The sequence below is a fragment of the Coregonus clupeaformis genome, chromosome 16, assembly GCF_020615455.1.
Source record: "Coregonus clupeaformis isolate EN_2021a chromosome 16, ASM2061545v1, whole genome shotgun sequence".
Lineage (NCBI taxonomy): Eukaryota > Metazoa > Chordata > Actinopteri > Salmoniformes > Salmonidae > Coregonus > Coregonus clupeaformis.
The window spans coordinates 22,296,538-22,317,907 of NC_059207.1; the positions used below are offsets into that span (position 1 = coordinate 22,296,538).

The window sequence follows — 21,370 nt, forward strand, 5'->3', positions numbered from 1 at the left end:
TAGGGAATAGGGTGCCATTTGGAACGCAACCAGACTTGACAGTATAAGCCTCTGTCCACTGTATCTAGCCTCCAACCTCTGTCTGCCTGTCTGTCTGTCTGTCTGCCTGTCTGCCTGCCTGCCTGCCTGTCTGTCTGTCTGCCTGTCTGTCTGTCTGTCTGTCTGCCTGTCTGCCTGCCTGCCTGCCCTGTCTGTCTGTCTGTCTGTCTGTTCCAGGTGACCCACGAGGACAACCTGCCATCTGAGATTGTATTTACAGTGAAGGTGGCTCCACTACACGGGTTCCTGCGGTGCTTCGTGGAGGCTGAGGAGCAGTACGTTGGAACTGAACAGACCCCCGTCCAGACCTTCTCCCAGGAAGACGTCAACGCTGGCAACGTCCAGTACATGCAGACAGCCCCCGGCCAGGTCTGTTGGACTTGTCTGTTTGTCCTTCTGTATTTGAACTTGAGACAGAAAGACAGGAAAGTAAAGAAGACAATGTGTGAAGGGTGAGGGCTGACATGCAGACAGACCCTGGCCAGGTCTCCCACTAACAAGACAGACAGACCCTGTCCAGGTCTTCCACTAACAAGACAGACAGACAGACCCTGGCCAGGTCTCCCACTAACAAGACAGACAGACCCTGTCCAGGTCTTCCACCAACAAGACAGACAGACAGATCCTGTCCAGGTCTTCCACTAACAAGACAGACAGACAGACCCTGTCCAGGTCTTCCACCAACAAGACAGACAGACAGACCCTGTCCAGGTCTTCCACCAACAAGACAGACAGACAGACCCTGGCCAGGTCTTCCACCAACAAGACAGACAGACAGACCCTGGCCAGGTCTGTTGGACTTGCCTTTCTTCCACTAACAAGGGCACTCTTCTCTTTTCTTACTACTGACCCCACCTGTATTTGAAGTTGAATGGATAGAGACAGTGAAAAAGAGACAGGAAGTAGGGATGGCGGTGTGTGTTAGAAGGGTGAGGGCACTACCCATTAGACTAGACCAGACTACCCCAGGCCACTGCACTGGTCTTTACAAGGTTGGGGTCAATTCCAGTCAACTCAGAAAGTAAACAAAATTCCAATTGTTCTTAATTAAAAAGCATTGAAGATAATTATAATTGTAATTTCAGTGTACTTTCTGAATTGACTGGAATTTTAAAGGACTGGTAAATGAGTAAAAGGTCAAAGTAAAACTCTCTTCTTCCTGTTTAGGTCAATGACACATTCCTATTGGACGTCTCCAATGGTGTCACAGAGGTCAACAGTATCAGGATGTCCGTGGACATAATCCCCCGCCTCATCCCTCTCCAGGTATTGTTGTTGTTATTGTTGTAGAATTATTGTATCGTATTGTAGAATTATTGTGCGATCATACATTTTATGTACGTTTGTAAATTGGTGTATAATTCATCCATACCACTACAGGTGTCCAATTTCACCCTGAGAGAGGGCGGGTCCAAGGCCTTGACCCAGGAAGTGCTCAGGGTCACCAACCGACACTTCTCTGGCCTCAACTTCCAATATATTCTGACTGAGCCGCCACAGAACGGATACATAGAACATTCACGTAACCCCGGTGCTCCTGTGCTGTCTTTCACCAGACGCCAGGTAATGCTCTGTTGTTCTCTCTTTCTGTCACGTTGAACAAGGAGACATTCAAATACTGTAAATTGTAATTCTCCAATGATTTTACATATTTAGATTGTTTTAGCGGATGATATCAGACAAGAAAATATATTTATACACAACCTAAAAAAAAAACAATAATATATGAGTACTTCAGGATCCTTGGTTTAGTTTAGATGATCTGGAGTGATCAATCTAATACCACATTATAAGCAATTCATAGACACTTATAACAAGTCTTATAATGCGTTATGACAGCTTCATAATGCATTATACCTGTATGCCTTAAGTAAAATGTTACCTCTAACTTCTTCACCTCGTGATTTTTCATAGACACTCAAAGACACCTTACATTAATATACACCTTACTGTATATATATTTTCTGTTGTATTTTTTGACTTTATGTTTTGTTTTACCCCATATGTAACTCTGTGTTGTTGTTGTTTTTATCGCACTGCTTTGCTTTATCTTGGCCAGGTCGCAGTTGTAAATGAGAACTTGTTCTCAACTGGCTTACCTGGTTAAATAAAGGTTAAATAAAAAATAAATTAAATAAAATAAAAATAACATTAAAATCAAAGTTTCTAACTCCCCTCAAGGTGGAGCAGGAGTTAATCTACTACATCCATGACAGCAGTGAGACGTTAGAAGACAACTTCACTGTGGTGGCCAACGACACAGGCCTGAGGAAGCAGAGCTCTCCCTGCACCGCGTACATCCAGGTCACAGCCGTCAACGACCAGCCTCCAGTCATCACTGCCAACAGGGTCCTCAGGGTGAGTCCTCCAGTCATCACAGACCAACACGGTCCTCAGGGTGAGTCCTCCAGTCATCACAGACCAACACGGTCCTCAGGGTGAGTCCTCCAGTCATCACAGACCAACAGGGTCCTCAGGGTGAGTCCTCCAGTCATCACAGACCAACACGGTCCTCAGGGTGAGTCCTCCAGTCATCACTGACCAACACGGTCCTCAGGGTGAGTCCTCCAGTCATCACTGACCAACAGGGTCCTCAGGGTGAGTCCTCCAGTCATCACTGACCAACAGGGTCCTCGGGGTGAGTCCTCCAGTCATCACTGACCAACACGGTCCTCAGGGTGAGTCCTCCAGTCATCACTGACCAACACGGTCCTCAGGGTGAGTCCTCCAGTCATCACTGACCAACACGGTCCTCAGGGTGAGTCCTCCAGTCATCACAGACCAACACGGTTCTCAGGGTGAGTCCTCCAGTCATCACAGACCAACAGGGTCCTCAGGGTGAGTCCTCCAGTCATCACAGACCAACACGGTCCTCAGGGTGAGTCCTCCAGTCATCACTGACCAACACGGTCCTCAGGGTGAGTCCTCCAGTCATCACTGACCAACAGGGTCCTCAGGGTGAGTCCTCCAGTCATCACTGACCAACACGGTCCTCAGGGTGAGTCCTCCAGTCATCACAGACCAACACGGTCCTCAGGGTGAGTCCTCCAGTCATCACAGACCAACAGGGTCCTCAGGGTGAGTCCTCCAGTCATCACTGCCAACACGGTCCTCAGGGTGAGTCCTCCAGTCATCACTGACCAACACAGTCCTCAGGGTGAGTCCTCCAGTCATCACTGCCAACAGGGTTCTCAGGGTGAGTCCTCCAGTCATCACTGACCAACACGGTCCTCAGGGTGAGTCCGCCAGTCATCACTGACCAACACGGTCCTCAGGGTGAGTCCTCCAGTCATCACTGACCAACACGGTCCTCAGGGTGAGTCCTCCAGTCATCACTGACCAACAGGGACCTCAGGGTGAGTCCTCCAGTCATTACTGACCAACAGGGACCTCAGGGTGAGTCCTCCAGTCATCACAGACCAACACGGTCCTCAGGGTGAGTCCTCCAGTCATCACAGACCAACACGGTCCTCAGGGTGAGTCCTCCAGTCATCACAGACCAACAGGGTCCTCAGGGTGAGTCCTCCAGTCATCACTGACCAACACGGTCCTCAGGGTGAGTGGTGTGAGATGATCGGGATATATTTAGTCAACCCTGGCTGTGTCTCGAATGGCACTCTATTCCCTACATAGTGCACTACTTTTGACCAGAGCCCTATGTCAAAAGTAGTGCACTATATAGGGAATAGGGTGCCATTCTCTGGTCTAAAGTAGTGCACTATATAGGGAATAGGGTGCCATTCTCTGGTCTAAAGTAGTGCACTATATAGGGAATAGGGTGCCATTCTCTGGTCTAAAGTAGTGCACTATATAGGGAATAGGGTGCCATTCTCTGGTCTAAAGTAGTGCACTATATAGGGAATAGGGTGCCATTCTCTGGTCTAAAGTAGTGCACTATATAGGGAATAGGGTGCCATTCTCTGGTCTAAAGTAGTGCACTATATAGGGAATAGGGTGCCATTCTCTGGTCTAAAGTAGTGCACTATATAGGGAATAGGGTGCCATTCTCTGGTCTAAAGTAGTGCACTATATAGGGAATAGGGTGCCATTCTCTGGTCTAAAGTAGTGCACTATATAGGGAATAGGGTGCCATTCTCTGGTCTAAAGTAGTACACTATATAGGGAATAGGGTGCCATTCTCTGGTCTAAAGTAGTGCACTATATAGGGAATAGGGTGCCATTCTCTGGTCTAAAGTAGTGCACTATATAGGGAATAGGGTGCCATTCTCTGGTCTAAAGTAGTGCACTATATAGGGAATAGGGTGCCATTCTCTGGTCTAAAGTAGTGCACTATATAGGGAATAGGGTGCCATTCTCTGGTCTAAAGTAGTGCACTATATAGGGAATAGGGTGCCATTCTCTGGTCTAAAGTAGTGCACTATATAGGGAATAGGGTGCCATTCTCTGGTCTAAAGTAGTGCACTATATAGGGAATAGGGTGCCATTCTCTGGTCTAAAGTAGTGCACTATATAGGGAATAGGGTGCCATTCTCTGGTCTAAAGTAGTGCACTATATAGGGAATAGGGTGCCATTCTCTGGTCTAAAGTAGTGACTATATAGGGAATAGGGTGCCATTCTCTGGTCTAAAGTAGTGCACTATATAGGGAATAGGGTGCCATTCTCTGGTCTAAAGTAGTGCACTATATAGGGAATAGGGGGCCATTCTCTGGTCTAAAGTAGTGCACTATATAGGGAATAGGGTGCCATTCTCTGGTCTAAAGTAGTGCACTATATAGGGAATAGGGTGCCATTCTCTGGTCTAAAGTAGTGCACTATATAGGGAATAGGGTGCCATTCTCTGGTCTAAAGTAGTGCACTATATAGGGAATAGGGTGCCATTCTCTGGTCTAAAGTAGTGCACTATATAGGGAATAGGGGTGCCATTCTCTGGTCTAAAGTAGTGCACTATATAGGGAATAGGGTGCCATTCTCTGGTCTAAAGTAGTGCACTATATAGGGAATAGGGTGCCATTCTCTGGTCTAAAGTAGTGCACTATATAGGGAATAGGGTGCCATTCTCTGGTCTAAAGTAGTGCACTATATAGGGAATAGGGTGCCATTCTCTGGTCTAAAGTAGTGCACTATATAGGGAATAGGGTGCCATTCTCTGGTCTAAAGTAGTGCACTATATAGGGAATAGGGTGCCATTCTCTGGTCTAAAGTAGTGCACTATATAGGGAATAGGGTGCCATTCTCTGGTCTAAAGTAGTGCACTATATAGGGAATAGGGTGCCATTCTCTGGTCTAAAGTAGTACACTATATAGGGAATAGGGTGCCATTCTCTGGTCTAAAGTAGTGCACTATATAGGGAATAGGGTGCCATTCTCTGGTCTAAAGTAGTGCACTATATAGGGAATAGGGTGCCATTCTCTGGTCTAAAGTAGTGCACTATATAGGGAATAGGGTGCCATTCTCTGGTCTAAAGTAGTGCACTATATAGGGAATAGGGTGCCATTCTCTGGTCTAAAGTAGTGCACTATATAGGGAATAGGGGGCCATTCTCTGGTCTAAAGTAGTGCACTATATAGGGAATAGGGTGCCATTCTCTGGTCTAAAGTAGTGCACTATATAGGGAATAGGGTGCCATTCTCTGGTCTAAAGTAGTGCACTATATAGGGAATAGGGTGCCATTCTCTGGTCTAAAGTAGTGCACTATATAGGGAATAGGGTGCCATTCTCTGGTCTAAAGTAGTGCACTATATAGGGAATAGGGTGCCATTCTCTGGTCTAAAGTAGTGCACTATATAGGGAATAGGGTGCCATTCTCTGGTCTAAAGTAGTGCACTATATAGGGAATAGGGTGCCATTCTCTGGTCTAAAGTAGTGCACTATATAGGGAATAGGGTGCCATTCTCTGGTCTAAAGTAGTGCACTATATAGGGAATAGGGTGCCATTCTCTGGTCTAAAGTAGTGCACTATATAGGGAATAGGGTGCCATTCTCTGGTCTAAAGTAGTGCACTATATAGGGAATAGGGTGCCATTCTCTGGTCTAAAGTAGTGCACTATATAGGGAATAGGGTGCCATTCTCTGGTCTAAAGTAGTGCACTATATAGGGAATAGGGTGCCATTCTCTGGTCTAAAGTAGTGCACTATATAGGGAATAGGGTGCCATTCTCTGGTCTAAAGTAGTGCACTATATAGGGAATAGGGGCCATTCTCTGGTCTAAAGTAGTGCACTATATAGGGAATAGGGTGCCATTCTCTGGTCTAAAGTAGTGCACTATATAGGGAATAGGGTGCCATTCTCTGGTCTAAAGTAGTGCACTATATAGGGAATAGGGTGCCATTCTCTGGTCTAAAGTAGTGCACTATATAGGGGAATAGGGTGCCATTCTCTGGTCTAAAGTAGTGCACTATATAGGGAATAGGGTGCCATTCTCTGGTCTAAAGTAGTGCACTATATAGGGAATAGGGTGCCATTCTCTGGTCTAAAGTAGTGCACTATATAGGGAATAGGGTGCCATTCTCTGGTCTAAAGTAGTGCACTATATGGGAATAGGGTGCCATTCTCTGGTCTAAAGTAGTGCACTATATAGGGAATAGGGTGCCATTCTCTGGTCTAAAGTAGTGCACTATATAGGGAATAGGGTGCCATTCTCTGGTCTAAAGTAGTGCACTATATAGGAATAGGGTGCCATTCTCTGGTCTAAAGTAGTGCACTATATAGGGAATAGGGTGTCATTCTCTGGTCTAAAGTAGTGCACTATATAGGGAATAGGGTGCCATTCTCTGGTCTAAAGTAGTGCACTATATAGGGAATAGGGTGCCATTCTCTGGTCTAAAGTAGTGCACTATATAGGGAATAGGGTGCCATTTGGGATGCGGCCTGACTGGCGGCTGGGTGGCTCTGGCAGTTCGTCTCTGGCACCGAGTCAACGTTCATTCAATATGCTTCGTGATGTGGGCAGGCAGGCAGTGTTGGGACTGGCTGGGGGAGGCTAAGGCTGGCTGGGGGAGGCTAGTGGTAAGGTATGCCAGCTATGTGGAGGAGGATCCCAAAACAGACTGTCTGTGATGCCCAGCAGCTTTCTTACTCATTGGGAAGACAACATTGTAAAAGGATAGTGCAGTGAACTGGAATAAGTCTATTTAAAGGTTGGGAAATGGAAACAGTTGTGTTGCTATTTGAATCAAGGAGGTGACTAGTAGACGAGATCATCTGGAGCATAAATTACGGAGTTTCAGTTAAATTAGTTGTGGAGTTTAACTTCCGGAAGAGAGTGCAGTTGAAATAGTCCAATGGAAATGAACCCGATAAAATAAACGACATATCAACAGTCTAGGTCACTGGATTAATTCTGTTGGTTCCTAGCCTTTATCTACAATACATCTTATATAACTCAAATCATATATAACCTGTCCTATAGGACTGGTGGTAGTACAGGGCCTGTCCTATAGGACTGCTGGCACTGAGCACCCTATTCCCAATAGGGCTTTGGTCTAAAGTAGTGCAATATAAAAGGTTTGGTGTGCCATTTAGGACGAAGGCATGGCGTCCGGCAGTATAGCTGTCTGTCCATCTGCTAGCTCGTTATAGACACGCCACAGGAGGCTGGCAGCACCTTTAATTGGGGAGAACGGGCTCGCGGTAATGACTGGAGCGGAATCAGTGGAATGGCATCAAATGTATATCAAACACAGGGTTTCCAGCTGTTTGATGCCAGTCCATTAGCGCCGTTCCAGGACGTTATTATGAGCTGTCCTCCCCTCAGCAGCCTCCTGTGTGACACGCTCAGTTGAGTGACTGGAGACGTGGTGTGTGTGTGTGTGTGTGTGTGTGTGTGTGTGTGTGTGTGTGTGTGTGTGTGTGTGTGTGGCTGTGCTAATGTGTAGTTGGGCTGAATTCCAGCTGTTCAAGGTGATTGAAGTACCAGCAAGTAGAGTTTTTTTTTGTTCTCGTTAGTGCTTTACCCTGAATGCCACACATTCCTCTAAGCTCTTCTCTTGCTTCAGACCCTCTAATTGAAAGACGGGGCTTCCCTTCCTTCCACACACCGTGGCTGCATCTCAAATGGTACCCTATTCCCTATATAGTGCACTACTTTAGACCAAAACCCTATAGGCCCTGGTCTCTTCTCACACCTTCGGTATACGGGCCCCTGGTCAAAAGTAGTGCACTATATAGGGAATAGGGTGCCATTCTCTGGTCTAAAGTAGTGCACTATATAGGGAATAGGGTGCCATTCTCTGGTCTAAAGCAGTGCACTATATAGGGAATAGGGTGCCATTCTCTGGTCTAAAGTAGTGCACTATATAGGGAATAGGGTGCCATTCTCTGGTCTAAAGTAGTGCACTATATAGGGAATAGTGTGCCATTCTCTGGTCTAAAGTAGTGCACTATATAGGGAATAGTGTGCCATTCTCTGGTCTAAAGTAGTGCACTATATAGGGAATAGGGTGCCATTCTCTGGTCTAAAGTAGTGCACTATATAGGGAATAGGGTGCCATTCTCTGGTCTAAAGTAGTGCACTATATGGGAATAGTGTGCCATTCTCTGGTCTAAAGTAGTGCACTATATAGGGAATAGGGTGCCATTCTCTGGTCTAAAGTAGTGCACTACATAGGGAATAGGGTGCCATTCTCTGGTCTAAAGTAGTGCACTATATAGGGAATAGGGTGCCATTCTCTGGTCTAAAGTAGTGCACTATATAGGGAATAGGGTGCCATTCTCTGGTCTAAAGTAGTGCACTATATAGGGAATAGGGTGCCATTCTCTGGTCTAAAGTAGTGCACTATATAGGGAATAGGGTGCCATTCTCTGGTCTAAAGTAGTGCACTATATAGGGAATAGGGTGCCATTCTCTGGTCTAAAGTAGTGCACTATATAGGGAATAGGGTGCCATTCTCTGGTCTAAAGTAGTGCACTATATAGGGAATAGGGTGCCATTCTCTGGTCTAAAGTAGTGCACTATATAGGGAATAGGGTGCCATTTGGGACACAAGTGTTCTAGTCAGGTTTTCTCTTCTAGTCATAGTTCAAGCCTTTAATCTTAGAGCAATATAGATCGATTGTCAAACATCTCATAACATTGATTTAAAGAATAATTCACATCCAGTAAGACTGTCAGATGCATGATATACATTGAAGTATGTTATATCTTCTATGATAAGCTTCTGATCGAGGTTATATGTGTTGTAGCTCGGACATAGTGGTAATACGTCTACATTTAAAAAACGTAGTATTTAATATTGAAGTTGGATCCGTGATCTGGTAGACACAGAGACTGGGCTCACAACAGACAACAGACCCATACGTAAAAAATGTATGCACACATGACTGTAAGTCGCTTTGGATAAAAGCGTCTGCTAAATGGCATATTATTATTATTATTATTATTGTTATTATGTCTTTCAAGTATTGGGGATGTCCACAAGGTGGCGCTTTGTAACCACTTTACTCACACTATGGTTTTACTGTGAGTCCCTCTACACAAGTTCTGGAGTTACTGTTTGAAATTAAATAGTGATATTACTTTAAATAAGTTCGACAATAACTAAATAAATGACTCTGCTTTGAGAACAACGGACACAAGTGGACCCGGAATTCTAATTTCCTTGAGAAAAGAGAAGTAACGCATTTTGGGTTCACTTTTTTTTCTGAACTCCAAGCACAGATAGGACACATGGACATTAATTTCCCTTAGTCATTAATCATGCAAACGCATTAATTTTTTTATTGTGACACAGTGTCAGTGAGATTCAAACCTACGATCTTCTGTTCTCTATCACTGGAATTAGTTCACTGCGCCACCAGGATGGAGCTAAGCTTGACGTGTTCTTTAACACGTACAAAGCTGTTCGTTTGAGTCTATTCAAACAGACTCCATTTCAAAGAAAACAAGAACTCATTAAGATCAGGTGTGTCCAATTAGTGGGCGCGGCCAACACACCTGAACACACTTAACAAGATAGAGGCTAGAGAAATGTATATGTTTTTAAATAAAGCAATTGTACACGAGGGCGTGCTTAAACGAGGCCGAGTCGAGCCAAACCAAATGTTAGGCTAAAAGCAAGGGGAAATAATGTCTAGATGCTTTTTACAGTGAAGATCAAGTTAATGAATTGGCTAGTGGGCAGTGGTGTAAAGTAATTAAGTAAAAAATACTTTAAAGTACTACTTAAGTACTTAAGTTTTCTGTACTTTACTTTAATAATTATATTTTTGACAACTTTTACATCACTACATTCCTAAAGAAAATAATGTACTTTTTACTCCATACATTTTCCCTGACACCCAAAAGGACTCGTTACATTTTGACAGGAAAATGGTACCATTCACGCACTTATGAAGAGAACATCCCTGGTCATCCCTACTGCCTCTGATCTGGCGGACTCACTAAACACAAATGTTTTGTTTGTAAATGATGTCTGAGTGTTGGAGCGTGCCCCTGGCTATCCGCAAATAAATAAATAAACAAGAAAATGGTGCCGTCAGGTTTGCTTAATATAAGGAATTTTTAATAATTAATTATTTTACTTTTACTTTTGATACTTAAGTATATTTAAAACCAAATACTTTTAGACTTTCACTCAAGTAGTATTTTACTGGGTGACTTTCACTTTTACTTGAGTCATTTTCTATTAAGGTATCTTTCCTTTTATTCAAGTATGACTTATGAGTACTTTTTCCAACACTATAAGTGGGAAACTCAGAGCTTATTATACGAGTTTCCAAGTCAGAAATGTCAAGAGTTTCAGAGTTCCGAGTTGTCTTAAAAGCGGTATTAGTCCTGACATGAAAAGACAAACTACAGGTCAGAGGACAGTCCAGTGTTAATTACAGCTGTTAGTGCTGTTTCAAATACCCCTTAGGTGCACTAAGCAGGCTTCACTTACTAACTTGCTTCCAACAACAGTTGGGTCTCGGCTGGGTTACAGTAAAGCCCTTTGTGACAAATGTTGTTGTGAAGAGGGCTTTTAATCGACCAATTAAAAAATATGTTGAAAACAAAAGGCCTTTTAAATGTGATTGATTTGGTTGTCTCCTCAGGTGTGGATTTTGGTCAGTGATGGATATAATGATTTGATTGGTTGCCTCCTCAGGTGTGTGAGTGATTTGATTGGTTTGTCTCTCCAGGTGTGGGTGGGGTCAGTCACAGAGATCCTCCCTGAGGACCTGAATGCCCAGGATGAGGACACGCCCCCTGAGGAGCTGCAGGTGATAGTGACTCCGCCCTCTAATGGCCACCTGGCGCTGAAGAGCGCCCCCTCCAGGCCGCTCCTGAACTTCACCCTGAAACACATCCATCTGGGACAGCTGCTGTTCGTCCACAGTGGTAAGACCTGATCCTAAACCTGTAACAAACTTAGCCTTCTAGTGGAATTGGATGTAGCAGTAGATACCAGAGGGGTATACTATAGTAGTTGGATGTAGTACATGTAGAACCCTCTGTGGAAAGGGTTCCACCTGGAATCCAAAAGGGTTCTACCTGGAACCCAAAAGGGTTCTACCTGGAACCAAAAAGTGTTTATTTTTTTTAGGTAATTTAGCAGACGCTCTTATCCAGAGCGACTTACAGGAGCAATTAGGGTTAAGTGCCTTGCTCAAGGGCACATCAACAGATTTTTCACCTAGTTGGCTCAGGGATTAGAACCAGCGACCTTTTGGTTACTGGCACAATGCTCTTAACAACTGAGCTACCTGCCGTGTTCTCCTATGGGGGACAAGCGAAGAACCCTTTTACGTTCTAGATAGCACCTTTTTTTCTAAAAGTGTAGGATCATGTCCCCCCCCCCTGTACACATAATCTTATTCATTATGATCTAAAAGGCTAAACTGATTCTAGATCATTACTCTTACTCTGAGATGTTTGATAACTACGGGCCCATGAAGCCTATTGTCTTGGGGCAGAAGGTAATCAGTGCTGTTTGTTTGTGTTGTTCCCACTAAAAGGTGCCATGTCTGGAGGGTTCAACTTCCAGGTGAACGACGGAGTAAACTTTGCCCCCCGCCAGATCTTCAGCATCACAGCCAGCGCCCTGGTCCTCAGCCTGGAGATCAACAGACCTCTCAAGGTGTTCCCAGGTAACTAACTCCTCCCTTTATAGAGGTAGTTCCTCCCCTTAACTAGCTCCTCACCCCTCCCTGGTAACCCAGGCCCTTAATCAGGTAGCTTCTCCCCTTAGCAACGTGAGGTGCGTTTGTACTGAACGACACGTTTCCCCCAAAAATTTTTTCTCGTATGTTCTTGAACAGGCTTTGAGGTACGTTTTGCTCCTGTTTGGTGGGTGTGGCGAGGTGTGTGGTTTGAAGCAATGAGTGACGTATTTAAAGAGAAGTGGCCATGCTGAAAGCGGTCCCCAACTGGTCGTTCAGTACAGACCGTGTCCGTTCCATTGAACGTTCCGGAATGTAAAAACGTACTGAACGAAGCTCTGGTACTCAATCTGTAGAACAACAGACCCTTCAAGGTGTTCCCAGCACTGGAGGATGGTGGGAGGAGCTATGGAAGGACGTGCTCATTGTAATGGCTGGAATGGACTAACCGGGTAACCCACAGTAACCCCTCCTTTAGATAGATAGTTCTACTGCATTTGCCCAATCACAAATGGACTCCTAGCCTCTACCCCCTATGCACTGGTAGATATGTGAAAGGCAGTGGAGGCTCCTCAGAGGGGGAAGGGGAGGACCATCCTCAGTGAATTTAATAAGAATAGGTATAGCCGGAGGACAGTTAGCTTCTGTCCTCCTCTGGGTACATTGACTTCAATACAAAACCTAGGAGGCTCATGGTTCTCACCCCCTTCCATAGACTTACACAGTAATTGTGACAACTTCCGGAGGACGTCCTCCAACCTATCAGAGCTGACATGTTGTCCACCCAACCAAAGGATCAGAGAATGAATCTAGTACTGAAAGCATAAGCTACAGCTAGCACTGCACTGCAGTGCATAAAATGTGGTGAGTAGTTGACTCAAAGAGAGAGAAAGACAATAGTTGAACAGTTTTAAACAAATGCATTTCTTCTTAAATTAAGGAGAAGCAAGAGAGAGAGAGAGAGAGAGAGAGAGAGAGAGAGAGAGAGAGAGAGAGAGAGAGAGAGAGAGAGAGCTAGCTATATTTCGTAGTATATATTTTTTTCATTTTCACTTACTTAGCTAGCATCGAATGCAGCTGAACATACCTGCATTTGTCCAATAGAAACAATCGTTTGTTGGACTGCTAGATGCAGGCAAGAGTGTGCAATGCGGTATTGAATGTGTCACGGTCTGTCACCTTGATTACTCAAAATTCTCTCGACCTGTGCTCCTACGTTATGAACTTTAATTCGTAGGCTAGGTTGTAGCAACCTCATGATGGGTACAGGGAACATTAGAGTATTATGTAGTAGCCTAAACCTATTGATGTTATGTTGAGCTGGGTAAAAAAAAAGAAAATCCTCCCTCTTCTTAAACGGCACCGAACGCCACTGGTGAAATGACTAAATAGATTAATCAGATCTTTTTTTAGAATGTGTATAAATTGAACTTCCTCATTCTGGTCAAATGCTATGATCTGTGACTGGTTAGGTTTCAGACAGGAAACCTACCATTTGACCAATATAGTGATTTTCTCAGTAACTTCACTTAGTCTCATGTATTGCTAAATACAAAGATGGTTGGTAGCATCTGTATACGAGTCTGTCAAGTATAAAACCACAGTTCCTTCATTGCGTTCTATAACTGTTCTGAAAAGATTAACTGAACACATCTCTCTCTCTCTCTCTCTCTCTCTCTCTCTCTCTCTCTCTCTCTCTCTTCTCTCTCTCTCTCTCTCTCTCTCTCTCTCTCTCTCTCTCTCTCTCTCTCTCTCTCTCTCTCTCTCTCTCTCTCTCTCTCTCTCTCTCTCTCTCTCTCTCTCTCTCTCTCTCTCTCTCTCTCTCTCTCTCTCTCTCTCTCTCTCTCTCTCTCTCTCTCTCTCTCTCTCTCTCTCTCTCTCTCTCTCTCTCTCTCTCTCTCTCTCTCTCTCTCTCTCTGTCTCATTTATTATGGATCCCCATTAGTTCCTGCCAGGGCAGCAGCTACTCTTCCTGGGGTCCAGCAAAATTAAGGCAGTTATATACAATTTCAAAAACATTACAATACTTTCATAACAGATTTCACAACACATTAAGTGTGTGCCGTCAGGCCCCTACTCAACTACTACATATCTATAACACAAAATCCATGTGTGTGTATAGAGCGTATGTTATCATGTGTGTCTGTGCCTGTTTGTGTCTCTTGTTTTTTTCTTCTGTTTTTTAAATCAAATTTTACTGCTTGCATGAATTACTTGACGTGGAATAGAGTTCCATGTATTCCTGGCTCTGTGTAGTACTGTGCACCTCCCATAGTCTGTTCTGGACTTGGGGACTGTGAAGAGACCTCTGGTGGCATGTCTTGTGGGGTATGCATGGGTGTCCGAGCTGTGTGCTAGTAGTTTAAACATACAGTTTGGTGCGTTCAACATTTCAATACTTCTCACAAATACAAGTAGGGATGAATTCAATCTCTCCTCCACTTTGAGCCAGGAGAGATTAACATGCATGTAATTGATGTTAGCTCTCCGTGTACATTTAAGGGCCAGCTGTGCTGCCCTGTTCTGCTCTAATTGTAAGTCCCTCTTTGTGGCACCTGACCACACGATTGGACAATAGTTCAGCTGCGACAAAACTAGGGCTCAAGCCTGTAGGACCTGCCTTGTTGATAGTGTTGTTAAGAAGGCAGAGCAGTGCTTTATTATAGACAGACTTCTCCCATTTTAGTTGCATCAACATGTTTTTAACCATGACAGATTACAATCCAGGGTTACTCCAAGCAGTTTAGTCTCCTCAACTTTCTCAATTTCCACATTATTCATTACAAGATTTAGTTGAGGTTTAGGGTTAAATGAATGTCCCAAATACAATGCTTTTAGTTTTTTAAATATTTAGGACTAACTTATTCCTTTCCACCATTCTGAAACTGACTTCAGCTCTTTGTTAAGCGTTGCAGTGATTATATTTGCTGTGGTAGCTGACGTGTATAGTGTTGAGTCATCCGCATACATAGACACACAGGCTTTACTCAGAGCCAGTGGCAGGTCATTAGTAAAGATTGAAAAAAGTTAGGGGCCTAGACGGTGGGGAATTCCTGATTCTACCTGGATTATGTTGGAGAGGCTTCCATTTAAGAACACCCTCTGTGTTCTGTTAGACAGGTAACTCTTTATCCACAATATAGCAGGGGGTGTAAAGCCATAACACATACGTTTTTCCAGCAGCAGACTATGATCGATAATGTCAAAAGCCGCACTGAAGTCTATCAGCTCCCACAATCTTTGTATTATCCATTTCTCTCAGCCAATCATGAGTCATTTGTGTAAGTGCCGTACACATTGAATGCCCTTCCCTATAAGCATGCTGTAAAACAGCATTGTATCTGGTCAAACACAATTTTTTCCAATAGTTTACCAAGGGTTGGTAACAGGCTAATTGGTCGGCTGTTTGAGCCAGTAAAGGGGGCTTTACTATTCTTGGGTAGCGGAATGACTTTTGCTTCCCTCCAGGCCTGAGGGCACACACTTTCTAGTAGGCTTAAATTGAAGAGATGGCAAATAGGAGTGGCAATATCGTCCGCTATTATCCTCAGTAATTTTCCATCCAAGTTGTCAGACCCCGGTGGCTTGTCATTGTTGATAGACAATAATAACTTTTTTTCACCCCTTCCACACTCACTTTACGGAATTCAAAATTACAACGCTTGCCTTTCATAATTTGGTCAGTTATGCATGTATGTGTAGATTCAGAATTTGTTGTTGGCATGTCATGCCTAAGTTTGCTAACCTGGCTAATGGAAACATAATTAAAGCAGTTTTTTGATGAATGAGCCTTCTGATTCAATGAAAGACGGAGCCGAGTTTGCCTTTTTGCCCAAAATTTCATTTAAGGTGCTCCAAAGCTTTTTACTATCATTCCTTATGTCATTTATCTTAGTTTCATAGTACCGTTTCTTCTTCTTTTTGTTCAGTTTAGTCACATGAATTTGCAGTACGTTTGCCAATCATCTGAGCAGCCAGACTTATTTTTGCCATTCCTTTTGCCTCATCCCTCTCAACCATACCATTTTTCAATTCTTCTTCAATCCATGTGTATTTAACAGTTTTTACAGTAATTTTCTTAATGGGTGCATGCTTATTATTAACTGGAATAAGCAATTTCATAAATGTGTCAAGTGCAGCGTCTGGATGCTCCTCATTACACACCACAGACCTCATTACACACCACAGACCTCATTACACACCACAGACCAACAAATATTATTTACATCTTTAACATAAGAATCACTACAAAACTTATTGTATGACCTCTTATACACTATATTAGGCCCAGCCTTTGGAACTTTGGTTTTCCTAGATATGGCTACTATATTGGGATCACTACATCCGATGGGTCTGGATACTGCTTTAAAGCAGATTTCTGCAGCACTAGTAAAGATGTCATCAATACATGTGGATGATTTTATTTCTGTGCTGTTTGTAGCTACCCTGGTAGGTTGACTGATAACCTGTTAGAGCGCTATAAGGAGTATAATGACTCCTAGATGTTGTCTGGTTACAGTTTGAAGCTTCTTCTTGCGTGGGCAGCTTGATGAAAGCCAGTCAATATTTAGCTCTGATAACAATATACACATGATAACATACGCACTCTACACACACGTACACCTCTCTCTCTCTCTCTCTCTCTCTCTCTCTCTCTCTCTCTCTCTCTCTCTCTCTCTCTCTCTCTCTCTCTCTCTCTCTCTCTCTCTCTCTCTCTCTCTCTCTCTCTCTCTCAAAAGGAACTAGTATTCTCTCTTCTATTTCTATAATCTTTCTTCTTCTTTTTTATTTCCCCTTCTATATTCAATGTAAATGTTTTAGTTCCTTAAATTGACAGTAATATTGACAAAAATCTACCCCCATCAATGTCAGTATTTCCCTGAACATTTCAGTTGAAAGACTTTAATTGCAAAATAAAACAATTGCTGACCTGGGTGTGAGGGAGAGAGGACAGTTACGGTTGACTCATGAAGGTTTGCTAGTCATACGTGCCAGGACAGTCAAAGTTTGGCTATATGTGTGTGTACATTGTTTTATAAACCATATCACAGACCTCCTCTGTGTGATCACTGAGTGTACGAAACATTAATATTGAGTTGCCCCCCCCCCTTTTTGCCATCAGAACAGCCTCAATTTGTCGGGGCATGGACTCTACAAGGTGTTCGAAAGCGTTCCACAGTGACGCTGGCCCATGTTGACTCCAATGCTTCCCACGGTTGTGTCAAGTTGGCTGGATGTCCTTTGGTTGGTGGACCATTCTTGATACACACAGGAAACTGTTGAGCGTGGAAAAACCCAGCAGCGTTGTAGTTCTTGACATAAACCGGTGCGCCTGGCACCTACTACCATACCCCGTTCAAAGGCACTTAAATATTTTGTCTTGCCCATTCACCATCTGAATGGCACACGTACACAATCCATGTCTCAATTGTCTCAAGGCTTAAAAATCCTTCTTTAACCTGTCTCCTCCCCTTCATCTACACTGATTGAAGTGGATTTAACAGGTGACATCAATAAGGGATGATAGCTTTCACCTGGATTCACCTGGTCAGTCTATGTCATGGAAAGAGCAGGTGTTCTTAATGTTTTGTACACTCTGTGTATATACACATAAGTTGAACTGGTGTCTGCTGCTGTGGGAACCTATATTGAATAAAAGTAAAAAATAAAAGCTCAGAGGACTGGCACAGACAGAGATGAGATCAGGCTTTTCACAGTGGACGACTGGCAAACCTTCATGAGCGCAGAGGTGAGATCAGGCTTTTCACAGTGGAATCTGAGACGAGCCCACCTGGTTTATCCTGTCAAGGGGACACCTCCCCTCTCTTAAGCCTAGGGCCAACATTGAGTAACTTCTACACCCAGAACCAAAATCAAAACGTTTGATCTGTCACAAGAGACTAAACATTGAAAGCCTCCACCCAACACTAGTCTATGGTCTTCTCTACTGTATATAACCTTAGTTATCTATTCAAACTAATCTTATAGTCAAAATCCATTTGATTGAATAACCCAGGGGGCTAACCCTAGCTCGGCTCGGCCACAGTGAGTCGTCGTTAAAGCACCAAAAGGATGGAATCATCATTTCATCACTGCTTTATTTAGGAACAGAGGAGTCATACTCTACTTTTAATACCCAGACTGACTGACCCAGCTAAATATAGACTGACTGACCCAGCCCTGTGCTTTGTTTGCTAGCTGGCGTACACACTACACACTATACACACTAAGAGTTTTAGGGAGCGTTTGACAGTGATGAGGGGTGGTCGTTTGACCGCGGACCCATTACGGACGCAAGCATTAAGGCAGTGATCGCTGAGATCCTGGTTGAAGACAGCTGAGGTGTATTTAGAGGGTATGTTAGTCAGGATGATATCTATGAGGGTACCCATGTTTACGGATTTAGGGTTGTACCTGGTAGGTTCGTTGATAATTTGTGTGAGATTGAGGGCATCTAGTTTAGATTGTAGGACGGCCGGGGTGTTAAGCATATCCCAGTTTAGGTCACCAAGCAGTACGAACTCTGAGGATAGATGGGGGGCAAGCAATTCACATATGGTGTCCAGGGCACAACTGGGGGCTGAGGGGGGTCTGTAGCAAGCGGCAACAGTGAGAGACTTATTTCTGGAAAGGTGGATTTTTAGAAGTAGAAGCTCAAACTGTTTGGGCACAGACCTGGATAGTATGATAGAGCTCTGCAGGCTATCTCTACAGTAGATTGCAACCCCACCCCCTTTGGCAGTTCTATAGAGACGGAAAATGTTGTAGTTGGGGATGGACATTTCTGAATTTTTGGTGGCCTTCCTGAGCCAGGATTCAGACACTGCTAGAACATCAGGGTTGGCGGAGTGTGCTAACGCAGTGAATAACTCAAACTTAGGGAGGAGGCTTCGGATGTTAACGTGCAAGAAACCAAGGCTTTTACGGTTACAGAAGTCAACAAATGATAACGCCTGGGGAGTAGGAGTGATACTGGGGGCTACAGGGCCTGGGTTAACCTCTACATCACCAGAGGAACAGAGGAGGAGTAGAATAAGGATACGGCTAAAGGCTTTAAGTACTGGTCTTCTGGTGCGTTGGGTACAGAGAAAAAAAGGGGCAGATTTCCGGGCGTTATAGAATAGATTCAGGCCATTATGTACAGACAAGGATATGGAAGGATATGAGTACAGTGGAGGTAAACCTAAGCGTTGGGTTACGATGAAAGAGATAGCATCACTGGAGGCACAGATTGAGTCGGTCTCCGCGTGTATGGGGGGTGGGACAAAGGAGCTATCTAAGGCAGGTTGAGCTGGGCTGGGGGATCTACAGTGAAATAGTACAATAAGAAATAACCGAAACAGCAATAAGCAAGGCATATTGACATGGGAGAGAGGCATAAAGCAATCACAGGTGTAATTTGAGAGAGCTAAGACAACAGCTGGTAATGACGACACAGTTTGGGCTGAGGCTAAACATAAACAGGATGCGGTACCGTATAAAGGAACAGTCCAGCAGGCATCAGCTGTATAGCTGAGTTATCATAAGGTCCGGTGAACAGCAATAGAAGAGTTCGGAGGTAGTTCGGAGCTTCTACAGCACTGGCGAGCAAGAGGCCACGGCTTGCATGTGCTAGCGGGCCGGGTCTAGCAGATGGATCTTCGTGGTCGACGTCGTAACGGGAAGCCTGTTGAAACCACATCAGACGATTTTGTCGGCAGACCAGTCGTGTTGGATCGGCGGGGCTCCGTGTCAACACTAGGAGGTCCCGTCCGGTTGACAGAGAGGTAGATAGCCGGGAGATGGGCCTGGCTCGAGGCTAGCTCAGGGCTGATTAGCCAACAACATCCATTTGGTTGCAGCTAGCTAGTTGCGATGATCCGGTGTTAAAGGTCCAGTGATTCAGTGATTCCGGCAGAAAAACCGATATGTTCTGACAGAGTTATTGATGCAAGGACTGACCATCCAAGATATAAAAATTATAGTTGTAATTTTAATAAAAAATGTTACCCCCTTTTTCTCCCCAATTTCGTGATTACGATCCTGTCTCATCGCTGCAACTCCCCAACGGGCTCGGGAGAGGCGAAGATCGAGTCATGCGTCCTCCGAAACATGACCCGCCAAGCCACGCTTCTTAACACCCGCTCGCTTAACCCGGAAGCCAGCTGCCCCAATGTGTCGGAGGAAACACCGTTCAACTGACGACCGAAGTCAGCCTGCAGGCTCCCGGCCCGCCACAAGGAGTCGCTAGAGCGCGATGAGCCAAGTAAAGCCCCCACGGCCAAACCCTCCCCTAACACGGACGACGCTGGGCCAATTGTGCGCCGCCATATCGGACTCCCCGTCACAGCCGTTTGTGACACAGCCTGAGATTGAACCCTAGGCTGTAGTGACGCCGCCACACTGCGATGCAGTGCCTTAGACCGCTGTGCAACTCGGGAGGCCTTCAAAAGTATTAGAGGGCAACATTTTGATTTCCGCCTAAATAGACATACCCAAACGTAATTATTTTTCACGAGATGGCCATAACAATAAGTGGTGCTGCATAGTTTTAGAAAGGTCTGGGACTCACATTTCTGGTTAAAAAAAACAATAGTTATAAATTGCTGAGGTGTATTCACTTTTGAGGACACAAGCTCAAGTACATAGTACAAATATAATGAAAATATGAAAAAACATTTTTTTTAGGGCTTGAAATGACTGCAATTCTTTCTAAATATAGTAACAATCAAATTATAAACTTACTATAAAATGTTATATTTCATATAACTTCTTATAAATAAATAAAATAATAATAAATAATAAAACTTACAGTGCCTTCAGAAAGTATTCACACCCCTTGATTTTTTCCACATTTTGTTGTTTTACAGCCTGAATTTAAAATGGATTAAAATGAGATTTTGTGTCATTGGCCTACAGACAATACCCCATAATGTTAAAGTGGAATTATGTTTTTAGCAAGCCTAAACAAGTTCAGGAGTAAAAATGTGTTTAACAAGTCACATAATAAGTTCAATGGACTCAGTCTGTGTGCAATAATAGTGTTTAACATGATTTTTGAATAACTACCTCATCTCTGTACCCCACACATACAATTATCTGTAAGGTCCCTCAGTCGAGCAGTGAATTTCAAGCACAGATTCAACCACAAAGACCAGGGAGGTTTTCCAATGCCTCGCAAAGAAGGGCAGCTATTGGTAGATGGGTAAACATTTTAAAAGCAGACGTTGAATATCCCTTTGAGCATAGTGAAGTTATTAATTACACTTTGGATGGTGTATCAATACACCCAGTCACTACAAAGATGTCC

General features: G+C 44.0%; 1 protein-coding gene across 1 annotated transcript in view; it reads left to right on the plus strand.

The window, feature by feature from the left end:
- Positions 1-21,370, plus strand: part of cspg4ba (chondroitin sulfate proteoglycan 4ba) — a 68,660-nt gene that overhangs the window by 29,416 nt on the left and 17,874 nt on the right. The window contains exons 6-11 of the mRNA XM_041900379.2: positions 217-408; positions 1,207-1,305; positions 1,420-1,602; positions 2,221-2,397; positions 11,122-11,320; positions 11,938-12,069. Coding sequence (XP_041756313.2) covers positions 217-408; positions 1,207-1,305; positions 1,420-1,602; positions 2,221-2,397; positions 11,122-11,320; positions 11,938-12,069 — 982 coding nt within the window. The remainder of the gene's footprint in view (positions 1-216; positions 409-1,206; positions 1,306-1,419; positions 1,603-2,220; positions 2,398-11,121; positions 11,321-11,937; positions 12,070-21,370) is intronic.